This window comes from Cavia porcellus, unplaced genomic scaffold (genome assembly GCF_034190915.1).
Source record: "Cavia porcellus strain 051 isolate PalLab524CR breed Dunkin Hartley unplaced genomic scaffold, mCavPor4.1 scaffold_23, whole genome shotgun sequence".
NCBI classification, from domain to species: Eukaryota; Metazoa; Chordata; class Mammalia; order Rodentia; family Caviidae; genus Cavia; species Cavia porcellus.
The window spans coordinates 23,213,811-23,226,106 of NW_026947506.1; the positions used below are offsets into that span (position 1 = coordinate 23,213,811).

Here is a 12,296-nt window from a genome sequence, read left to right on the forward strand (position 1 = left end):
GAAAGAATTAAAAATGTAATGAGCATGGCGCTGAGGCGTAATCACTTTCTAACAATCTGTCACCTCACTCTTGTGGCATTTGGCAGAAACCGTATGTGTGCAAAATCCCAGGCTGCACAAAGCGCTACACAGACCCCAGCTCCCTCCGGAAGCATGTGAAGACTGTGCATGGCCCTGAGGCGCATGTCACCAAGAAACAGCGAGGGGACATGCACCCGCGGCCCCCACCCCCCAGAGATTCTAGCAGCCATTCCCAGTCCAGGTCCCCAGGCCGGCCGACTCAGGGAGCCCTCGGGGAGCAGAAAGACCTCAGCACCACTACCTCAAAGCGGGAAGAATGCCTCCAGGTGAAGACCGTCAAAGCGGAGAAGCCCATGGTATGTCATTCGCTCTTCCGACTTTCCACCACCAGCCCTGAGTCATTTAGAAGAGCCCAGAAGGGTATTGAGAGGGACAAGCTTCCCCTCCGGTCCTGCATCAGGCCATTCTTATTCAAGGAGGTTCTGAGCTGGATTGTGTCCTCCAAGTTGATGGGTTTAGGATAATACCTAAAAAAAAGAAAGAAATTGGTAGGATTCCTAGTTGATCAATGCACTCATAATGTTTAGACAATCATTCAGTGAGTCTTTCCATAAAAATCATTTCTGGCTCCTTTGCCTGGTGACCCCAAAATAAATAAACTACAATCCTTATTCTGTAGGGATTTACTGTCCGGTGGGATAGATGGAAAGCTAACACCCACCATGCAGGATGGTAGGAGCACAAAAACACGCCTGTGCAAGGCACATGCAAGAGAACTGACTGTGCTCTCCAGGGCAGAGGTGACAGGGATAGGAGTCCAGCAGACAAAGGAGGAGGCAGAGAGGTCCAGCCTCAGGGCCTGACCTGTGATGTGCACAGGAGCAGCAGGGCTGAAGATAGAAGGACGTTTTTAGGGAACAGGGAAGGGCCCAGCAGAGCAGGATTTCTAGACACAGCTCCAGTATCAGATTTGAGATTATAAAGCGAGCTCATTTCTGCATTTGTGCTTGAGCCCATGAGGTGGAGAGCAAAGAAGGATTTTTAAAATTTCTTATAGGCTAACACTGATTTGGTTTGCTGATGCTGCTCTTCCAGCTGCTTGCAAACTGCACGTGATGATCTTGCTTCCTGTATGCGCTCCGATCAAACCCCTAATGAGTTCAGAGGGCAGCAAGAAAAAGTAAAGGAATTGATCTTAGAGGAGATTCACAGTGTTTCTATTTGGTCACGTGTGCTAGGGATTTATCTAAGTGAGCTTATTTAAACCCAGTCTGCCACTCTCACCTGTTGAGGGAAGGTACCAGACAGCAGTTGCACGACCAGATTTCTGGACACACAGAAAGCTTGGAGCTGCAGAGTTTTACTCAGGGAAGGAAGGAAGTTCTTGAAATCAGAGCAGTCTAGCCCTGGGACTGGCATTCTTCGAATTCCTGAGTGATGACATCAATGCTGAGAGGCATATGTGAGCCGGAAATCCTGCACATGCCCCTCTGCACTGGCGTGATGGGAAGCTGCATTTTAACAGTCTACTGTTTTTGTCTTTGAATGCCTAGAGTCTTACAAAGTGACATAAATTCTAGCCAAATATAATGCTAGTAAGTTGTCCAGTGTTATCATTAATTCTCACTCCGTAGCTGTACTTTGCTTTTATAAAGCATCTTAATCAAAGGTTTATATATTTTGATTGATTGCTGTATTTTTAAATTATGCAGTTCATAAACTGTTTTATCTATGTTTGGAGGTAGCCATGTATCTATTTCCTAAAATAAAGTCCTCCTGGATAATAGTTGTACAGAACATTCAACAGTTTATTCTCAAACATTGAATGAAAAAAGGGAAAATGAATTTGTGGTCTCCTAGATTAGGTCGTGGAAAAACTATGGCTTATGGTCTTAGAACCCATAGGCTCTTGTACCTATTGTGTGTAGCCCTAGCTCAAGAAAATGACCTCTCTTCTTGCCAGATACTCATTCTCTAAGAAAAAAAACTGATAAAAATAAAAATTGATTGTGATTTGACTCTGTGACCATTGAGGCACCCCAGTTAAGATGTCTGAAATATTTTCTAAGCTAATCAAATCAGAGAAATAAAGAACTAAAGGAGCTCACAGAGCTAAGACCCAGTTCTGTGTTTTGCTGAAATTGAAGCTCCCCGAGCTTATACTATGATGTGCATGTATGTACTCACATAGTTAAATATAAGTAGGTGTCTTCATAGACTTTACTAATGCTCATGAAATTTACATTTCTAATATTCTTTCTTTAAAAGATGTGTCTTTATTTGATCATCATGCTATGAATTAAATTCTTTCTTCTTTTTTCTTATTGCAACATCTCTTCTGTCTAATGCTCCTAAATGTCTTGTTCTCACTTCCTAAGGACAGTGGGTAATAAGGTGAGGGAATTTTGTCTTCTCTCCTTTTTATTTTATTTTGTTTGCAGTTTAGCATTCAGCATCTTTTTCATTTCATTTCCTTTAGTTTTTGTCGCCTTGTGACATCTTTGGTAGTGAACATTACTCAGCCATACAAATGTCTTGGACATTTAGCATGTGGAAAATGTGGAGTTAGATGATGAAATTCATTGTTGTGTGTGTGTAGGTTTTCATAATAGCTCACACTGGGGCCCACCAAGCAGACATCCCCAAATTCCGTTAAATTACTAGTATGAATTCATTCTTAGCCTTGATGTCATCCACCTTCTTTGTGGGAAATCTAAATATATTTGTTGTTAGCAGTTTAATCTTTAAAGATGTAAGCTCACTGAAGCAGTTTGCTAACTGTAGGTACTTGAACACCTTCTTACACTCCCTAGGAAGTGTGTGTCTGCACGTGTGTGTATATTCATATATCAGAATTCATACACACATCCTGAATTGACTTCCCAGGAATGTAAGACATCCCAAACTCAGTAAACTCTAAGTGCCTCAGGAAAGGGAAAGTAGCCTGCAATCCAGGACTCTGATGAGGCAAAACCAAAACAAAACAAATCCAGCTTCACAAACTTGAATTATGTGTCTTCCTTTGCTCTGCTTGGTTGCCCAGGATGAGGTTAGTATCCCACCAGGCTCTCGCTTAGAAAGTGTCCATTTGCTTGAATATGTGCCCAGTGACAGCTGCAAAGCTATCAAGGATTCCATGGAGAAGCCTTAGCTCACAGATCGCTTGCAGAGAGCCTCATGTGTCCCACCTGAGATTCACCCTGCAATCACCCTGAGTTAATCAACTTCCTGGAGATGTTTGTTTCTGCCACTGTCCTTGACTTCAGCTTTTGTAGTAACAGTGGAGGAGGTCCCAGCTGGTTGCATCCTAAACTGTATGACTCTGGGCAGTCATGAACTTCTCTGGACATCATTTTCTTATCCTTGCAAAAGCATTTGCTTATCAACCAAGACACCTCTAGACTTCAAGGCAGAACTGTTAGTTATATGTTGTGCCAGCTGTCCTGGAAATTGCAGGCTCTGTAGCGTGCATCCCAGGCTTCCTTCCATCTCTTATTTCCAAGAGTCCTGGGATGGGGTCCCTGATCGAGAACTGGTGATTGGATTAAGTTTCCATTAATGGCAGAATTTTCTCACAGAATCCATTCTGCTGGGTTATGGAACACATCTTGGTTCTCCTGGTGAAACACTAGGGCACACTAAGGGAGAAGGGTAAACAGAATGTTGCGGCCTTTGTTTGCCCCCCCCCCCCGAAATGGCAGAAGCAAAGAGATCTTTTAGCTCTTACCCCTGCCTTGTTCTTCAACCTAGTTGAGGCTGAACAACAACAGGAAAATCTAGGAGGGAGAAAAGGTTGCAGAGAGCTCGGGTACCAGTGTTGGAGAGGCTAAGGGGCCACCTGTTGGAGAGAAGATGATGTGTCCTATGGGCATATCTTACTTACATTTATGTATTAGCTGCACTGAATAGTCATATTAAACTCCATTAATATTAAGCCACCTTGTTAATGCCTGTGAGCTAATTAGTATTAGTGCTAGTATTAGTATTAGCATTAGTATTAGTATTAGTATTCCAGTCTTTTTATCTTTTTATATCTGCACGCTCTCTGGACTTCAGATTGTCCTTAAAATAAAAGATGCCCATTTTACAGATAAGGACACAGAGATTGTGAGTGGCTGAGTGATTTGCTCAAAGGTGAAAACCCTAGAGGTGGGATTGAAAGAGAGCAAGTGTATTTGCAGAGTTCATGTTTGGGACAGGATTCCATGGCTGCTTTCATTCTGGTCATCCCACATCTTCTGCTGTCCATTGCCTCCCGCTACACATTGGCCTGGTGGCCCCATTAGTCATTCTGGTCCCAGAGGCCACCTGTGTCCACCAGAGCCTAGTTTTTCTTCTCATTCAACCAGTTGCTCGTGTAAAGGTCTCGGTATGCATGAGCTGTCACTGTGGGCTCCCTGGTGTGCCCTTCCCGGTGATGTTTCTTTCTTTTCCCTTGATGCCTTCAGACATCTCAGCCAAGCCCTGGTGGTCAGTCTTCATGCAGCAGCCAACAGTCCCCCATCAGCAGCTATTCCAACAGTGGGCTCGAGCTTCCTCTGACCGACAGAGGTAGTGTTGCGGACCTCAGTGCCATTGACGAAACCCCGATCATGGACTCGACCATTTCCACCGCCACCACAGCCCTTGCTTTGCAAGCCAGGAGGAATCCAGCAGGGACCAAATGGATGGAGCACGTCAAACTAGAAAGGCTGAAACAAGTGAATGGAATGCTTCCACGACTGAACCCCATTCTACCCCCCAAAGCCCCTGCGGTCTCTCCTCTCATAGGAAATGGTGAGTCTGCTTCAGATCACATTCTCTCACACGGGACCAGAACCTCTCCGAATGCTTCTTAGCTTTCCCACCACTCCTAAGGGTATGCCACAAACCCACCCATCCTAAAATTGGCCCCATTCGAGTTGCCCTTCTGGAGGGTTCATGTAGACTGTAACAGAATGATACTACAACAGAAAAGAAGACAGGGAGTGATACATGCACTGATAGTGTGGTTATCTCCAAAGTAGATATATTGTGGTTAGCACCTTGTCTCTGATTTCCAAAATCTAAGACTCAGAGATTAGCAACCGCTTTTAGTTTGTTGAGTTCAAGGAGAGGCAAGCCTCCTTTCCCATGAGCAGCCCCCAGAGATGAGTTTTTGCCTCTCTGCCTTCTGTTTGTAGGCTGCGAGATAAACAGGAAGTCCTGACTGTGCATGTAAAACAATCTCGCTTAGAACTCAGGCACTGTGTGTATTTCCCAAGAGTCTTTTTTTTTTTTTTTTTTTTGTCCTTTCTCTGAGCCTATGGAGGAACTTAACTCAATTGAGGGAGCAGTTGGCATTGTTTTGCTTAAGCCAGGGATCAGCACACTGCAGCCCAGGGTCTGTATACAGAATGCTGCTTGTTTTGTAAATGAAATATTATTGCTACCCACTGCACCCGTTCATTCATTTGCTGTTGTCTGTGGCTGTTGGAGCTGGGAACTGCAGAGCTGCAGAGTGGCATCAGAGCCCGGGGAAGACATAAGGTACATCAGAGACCTTTCGAACCTGGTTTGTGGCTCCCTTGTTCACAGCCTCTCTGTTCTGTTCCCTGTCCTCTTCCTCTGCAGGCACCCAGTCCAGTAACAACTGCAGTTCGGGTGGGCCTGTGACTCTTCTCCCAAACAGAAGTGACTTCTCTGGGGTGGACCTCACCATGCTGAACACGCTCACCCGGAGAGACAGTAACACCAGCACCATCAGTTCTGCCTACCTGAGTAGCCGCCGCTCCTCGGGCATCTCCCCGTGCTTCTCCAGCCGTAGGTCCAGTGAGGCATCACAGGCGGAGGGCAGGCCCCAGAACGTGAGCGTGGCTGACTCCTATGACCCCATCTCCACCGACGCCTCACGCAGGTCCAGTGAGGCCAGCCAGAGCGATGGGCTGCCCAGCCTGCTCAGCCTCACGCCTGCACAGCAGTACCGCCTCAAGGCCAAGTATGCTGCGGCCACCGGAGGGCCACCACCCACGCCTCTGCCACACATGGAGAGGCTGAGCTTGAAGACCAGGATGGCCCTGCTGGGAGACAGCCGGGAGTCTGGGGTGACTTTGCCTCCCGTGCACCCTCCTCGGAGATGCAGTGATGGAGGAGCCCATGGTTATAGCCGGCGCCACCTTCTCCCACATGATGCCCTGGGGAACAGCGTGCGGAGGGCCAGTGATCCAGTGAGAATGGCCTCAGAGAGCCTGCCACCCCCCAGGGTCCCACGCTTCAGCAGCCTCAACAGCTTCAGTCCCCCATCTACCGAAAAGCGGAACCTGGTGCTGCAGAACTATACTCGACCCGAGGGCAGCCAGCCTCGTCCCTTCCACGTGTCCCCCTGTCCTCCCAGCATCACGGAGAACATCACCCTGGAGTCCCTGACCATGGACGCCGACGCCAACTTGAATGATGAGGATCTCTTGCCTGATGACGTGGTGCAGTATTTAAATTCCCAGAACCAAGCAGGATATGGGCAGCACTTGCAGAGTGCCCTCTCAGAGGACAGCAAAGGACCCCACGGGCCAGCTGACTTTGACCCATCTGGGCTGCCAGACAGCCACGCTGGCCAACAGTTCCATTCCTTGGAGCAGCCAGGCCCGGAAGGCAGCAAAAGCGACCTGCCCATTCAGTGGAATGAAGTGAGCTCGGGAAGTGCAGACCTGCCCTCTTCCAAGCTGAAATGCAGCCAGCGCTCCACAGCGCAGCAGGCTCGGGCTTTTGGGCTATACAGCAGCATAGTGGTTCCCCCGCAGAACCCATGGAGGGCTGGCCCAGGCCCAGCCACGGGATATCAGGACCTTGGGGAAAATGGCAGCGCCTACAGTAGTGGCCCAGAGCACTTGGCCATCCCTGCTGACACCAGCGCCAGTGCCAGTGGAAACGCCTTCCACGCACACCCCTATAAAGCCCAGCAGTATGCGAACTGTCTGGCCAGGCAACCAGTGGCTCCTGGGGCACTAGACAGTCCCTGTGGTGCCGGGGTTCAAGGGTCCAAGCTGAAGAGTGCCACTGTGCAAGGCAATGGGGTCCCCCTGGATTTTGGCATGCTGGTGACACCCAGTGACATGACTGGCCTCACAGTGAATGGCATGCAGACCCCAGACCCGCTGGGACAGAGCTGCCTCCCTCAGCAGCTCCTCGGGGACAGTGTGCAGCAGCACCAGGGGGCAGGCCGTGCCGGGCAGCAGCAGGTGCTCGGGCAGGTCAGTGCTACCTCACACATCAGCTCCTACCAAGGGCCAGAGGACTGCTTTTCGGGGACCCACAGTGTTGGCTGCCAGCCATCCGGCCTGGCGGGGGTCAGGAGCTATCAGCCCTGTGCCAGCTATGGGGCCAGGCAGCGCCAGGCTATGCCAAGGGCCAGCCTCACGCTGCAGCAAGGACAGCTCAGTGATACGAGTCAGACCTGCAGGGTGAACGGCATCAAGACAGAGATGCCCGGGCAGCCCGCACAGCTCTGTGCGAATGTGCAGAATTACTCTGGTCAGTTCTATGACCAAACCATGGGCTTCAGTCCGCAAGACACAAAAATGGGCTCGTTCTCCATGTCCAGTGCCAGCTGCCTACTACAGGGGGCCGGCGCTGGAAACTCTGAGTTACTATCCCCAGGTGCTAACCAGGTGACAAGTACCGTCGACAGCCTCGACAGCCATGACCTTGAAGGGGTGCAGATTGATTTTGATGCCATCATAGATGATGGGGACCATGCCAGCCTGATGTCAGGGGCCCTGAGCCCCAGTATTATTCAGAACCTTTCTCATAGCTCCTCCCGCCTCACCACGCCGCGAGCCTCTATCCCTTTCCCAGCCCTGTCAGTGAGCACCACCAACATGGCGATTGGGGACATGAGCTCTTTGCTGACCTCCCTTGCGGAAGAAAGCAAATTCCTTGCGGTCATACAATAGGCATTAGGCAAGAAGGACTGCGAACAGATGTAAAATCGTAGGAGTTGAAAGATGGAACTGACTGTGTTTGGGCTGGTTGGGTTGTTTTGTTTTGTTTTGATGTGTTTTTTTAGTTCTGTATGTATTTTAGTAATCTCATCTCACCTAACTGGGATGTGTTTCAAGTATATTCCTTTTATGGAAAAGGACTCTGAAAACCCCTAAGGTATTCTAGGGAGAAACTGTCTTCCATTTCAGTTTTAAATCAGTATTGTTACACTAAAACCACCCCCTTTTTCTTTTTAACTGTAAGCCCACCCCATCCCCCTTTTTTAGTAAACCTATATAAATGTGTGCTGTGTAGGTTCTTTCTTTTAGAAGAGAGGTCAAATCTGAAAGGGTTCAACACATTTCTCTATTACTCTGAGGAACTAGGAGTTGGGGGGCTTGTGACCACAGGGTTACACACCCAGACTTCTTGTAATTTTTTTTTTTACACATGCTTAATGTTTTGGAGTGTGTGTGTGCGTGTGCATGCCTGCATGCGTGTGTGGTTGTGTGTTGGATTCCCACATTGGACACAAGAATCAGAATACGGACAGCAAGTTTTATTATCATTTCAGGGTGCATAGGTAGATTCTTATGTGCTCCCAATTCCAGTGTAATTCAGGACGTACTCTCCACAGGGGGACCGGAGTGGATAGCTGGGGCTCTTCCAAAAGAAATCCTTCACTCTCTCTTTGTGTTTTTGGTTCTTCATGTCCGTAAGTGTGCTTTGAGTGGGCTCGTCTGTATGGTCAGTTCTCAGTTATCTGTGATCTCTTTCGCTTCACTCTGTACCTTGAAGACCATTTGGTGCTATTCAGCACTGCAGTGAGAGGGCGCAGGCAGTTGGTAACTCTCAGACACACACTGCTGCATTTATATGTTCTGCCAAGAAGTTTGATAGATGATAGACTGAAGCAATTGGGTAGAATTAGTTTGGGGAATATTTGTGAGTTGGCTGTATTATTAGTTTCGTCTCCTACTGTCATAGACAACTGAGAATTGATTATTTATAGCTCTCTTTATATAGGCATTTAAACAATCCCACAACTGGCTATACATTAACATTTATTAATTCCACTAGAGGGAAGGAATCTGTCTACTAAGCGCCCTATTTTAAGGGATTTTAAAAATTCAGTTGTAAAAGAAAGCGCTCCCATACATTGATACTGAAAATAAATCGGCTCAACCAGTTTAAGCATCTGAGAACAGGAAGGAAGGAAGGTGTTTAGTAGCTGCGTGGGTGCCAGTGTTTACATTCTAGCCACTGAGCACTGCATTCTCTTAGCAGTTCAGGGTTCTACACAGTCTTTCATATGGCCTGGTATCTGCACTTCTGTTTTGGGTCAAAGCATTAAATATTTTAAGAAGTGTAGCTACTTCCCATGTGCATTCGACCCACGTAAGAGACATACTATGTGTGCATCAAGAGTACATGGATTATTCAGCACACTACTTTAAAATATGTAAGTGATTAAAATAAAGTATTAATACTCAGTCTACCTGCAGGATTCTGTCCCTGTTAATCCTTGGAGTTGGATTTACCCACAGTGCTTCATGACCTGTGTGGCTTTCCCCCGACTTAAACCCTGCTATTTAAATTACCAGTAGACACAAGTCAAGTAAAAGAAAGTGTTATACAAAGGCTCTTAGCAACAGCCCGTTTTTCTCATGTTTACTTTCTCCAATGTGAGCCAAGAATCAAGGCACAGAGATAATAAAATTGCCATGCAGGACTCTGTGGCGAAAACCGTGGGGTTCGCTGTGGACTCCATGCTCCTGGCTCCGGCAGTTCTGCTGTGAATCCTCCTCCACACCTCGCTGTCTTCCCCAGGGAGCCCCTTTTAAATAAAAGGATGTAGCCTGTTTGGAAAAAGTCCACGAGCACAAGACAGCTGCTGAGCTGCACTCAGGAGAGTAGAATCTCTGCCACTTTTCAGCTAGAAAAGCAAGACTGAGTCTTCTTCAAAACATGTGACCGTCTCTGCACAGTATTAGTGCTGCAGTGCCTGAAACTTACTGTCCTGTGGCTCTCAATCTTCTGGCCCTCACCTGCTATTCGGGTTTGGCCCAAGCTCTTTCCTACCCTGGTTTCTCCCTCTGCTTTTAGGTTATCCTCTGGATTCACCTCTTTCTTGTGTGTTTCTTTCTTGTCCTTTTTTTTCCCCCCTTGCTGCCCTTTGGATCGCAGGAGACACTTTTCAGCTCTCTGATTGGCTTTTCTCAGTGGGGACATTTCAAAAGGAAGCAAGAAAGGAGGAAGGGAAGAAGGAAGTGGACTATCTGGGGATTTCAGTGATCTGCGTGACCATGCAATGGAAGGGAAGTCTTTCGAGGTCACTCAGAAGCAGTATCCACGGGGACATGGGACGTCTGTCCACCTGCTCTCTCCTGTCAGGGGCCACCACCCTCCTCTGCAGCTCTCTGACCTATGCAGTCAGTGCAATGACTCCCTGCTGCCCGTTAACTCTTCAGGAAGAGATGCCGGCTCATCCATGGTACTCTCGTTTAACATCTGTGTTAAACTTGGTTTTAATCTTTACAGCCTTTTTTAGATTTTATTTTTATAAAGAACAAATTAAAACACCCCCTGCTCCTCACACGTGGGCTTACCCTCTTGAGCCACTGAGTTTTGATTCTTGCCATATATGTGCCTTATTTTATGTTACTCTTGTCAACGAGCGGGACCCACTGGTGTCACCCAGTCACCACTTCCAGGCCATGTGCTCGGTGTCTGGCAAGGGAAGGGAGGACATGCAGGACCGGAGCCGTCTGAGCTGTGTCGCATCCTGGTTTCCTGTGTTGCTTTGAACTGATAGGAGGTTGTTCTTTTCTGATGAAATACCCTTGTGTATCCTGCAAATGTGTAAGATAAAATGCAAGTTCATTTTTTTTCACCTTTTTTAGATTTAAAAAAAAAAATAAAACGTGTAATCCTTTTTAAAAAGAAACACATGTAAATACATTTAAGTATTGTAGGCATAGTGTTGGGATGTGACCAGCCGGGCCTTCCTCTGAGATGCTGTGCGGCCAGCTCCGGCCTGGGGAGCTGTAGCCCAGACACCGTGAACTTGACCTTGGCTTTCAGAACCACTTAGTCCTTTTTGTAACAAAGAAGAAAGAAAAACAATGTTTCTTACAATGTCAATAAAAGTTCTTTGTACTGAAATTTCTCTTGGATGGTGCATTTCATTCATAGCTGGGGAGAGAAAGTATTTTCTTTGGAAAAATTCAGAGGTTTGGACTCACAGCCCACCTCATGCAGACTGGGGCGGGGGTGTGCCCTGGGACCTGGTTCCACCTCACTCAGGTGGAGACACAGCACTTGTGATGTGGTGGGAGTGTTCCTCACACATGCATAACAGTGTGTGTGTGTGGGGGGGGTGCTATTGTAATCATCATCCAACTTTTTGGGTTTGTTTTTTATTATTATTTTCACTTTTAGGGGGGCATTACTGAGGATTAAATTCAGGGGTTCTTGCACATTAGTGCTGTATACTGAGCCGTACTCTTAGTATTTCCTCTCTGTCTCTATCTCAGTACCCCTCTCTCTCTCTGTCTCTCTGTCTCTGTCTTTCTGACTGTCTCTGTCTCTGTTTCTCTGTCTCCCTCTCATCCTCCCTCCCTCCCTCTCTCTAGTGTCTTCCTCTGTTGCTCAGGTGACCTTGATCTCATTGGGTGGAATCTGCACTGGTCTCAGGCTTGATGATGCTCCTTCCTCAGCCTCCTGGGTACTGGGGCTCTCAATCGTGTGCAACCACCCCTGGCTCTATTGTCTTATCCTTATTGTTTTTTGATGCTAATAAGAAAAGCAATCACAGAGTTCAATATCTAACAACCTTACTTGTCCATTTATAAACATTATCCTGCCACTTTAGAATATCCTGTCACCCTAGCACAGTAAAAGAAAATCTGCCATGGTAAAGACCTACTTTTATATGATGCTTAATGAGTAGCCACCTTACTTGGGTCAGAAATAAGTTATTTGCTTTGCTTGCCTTTCTTCGTATATTAGTCCTTTTCCCCATCGCTTGACATAAAACTGAACACACACCAGAAAGGAAGCATTCAGTTTGGCTCATGGTTTCAGGTGATTCAGTACATGGCTCTGAGGCAGAAACATGGCCAAAGAGCCTAGTGGAATGAAGAAGCTTAGTTCATGGTGTCCAGGAAGCAGAGTAGAGGACCAGTCCCGGAGGAGAAGGAGCGAGGGATGAGACACAGACCTTAAGGCCACACCTTCATGACCTGCCCAGACACACCAAGGAGCATGTTTCACTCATCTGTGCAGCATTTCTTAATCTATTGTTGACATGTCAAGATTAAGGGTCATGCCACATCACC

The 12,296-nt window shown here is 47.3% G+C and overlaps 1 protein-coding gene across 3 annotated transcripts in view; it reads left to right on the top strand.

The window, feature by feature from the left end:
- Gli3 (GLI family zinc finger 3) overlaps positions 1 to 11,121 on the top strand; it is a 264,642-nt gene extending 253,521 nt beyond the window's left edge. For all 3 annotated transcript variants that reach the window (XM_023565209.2, XM_003470095.5, XM_023565210.2), the window contains 3 exons: positions 87 to 377; positions 4,470 to 4,797; positions 5,614 to 11,121. In XM_023565209.2, the coding sequence (XP_023420977.1) occupies positions 87 to 377; positions 4,470 to 4,797; positions 5,614 to 7,928 (2,934 nt within the window). In that variant the 3' untranslated portion in view covers positions 7,929 to 11,121. The remainder of the gene's footprint in view (positions 1 to 86; positions 378 to 4,469; positions 4,798 to 5,613) is intronic.
- The last annotated feature ends 1,175 nt before the right edge of the window (positions 11,122 to 12,296 follow it).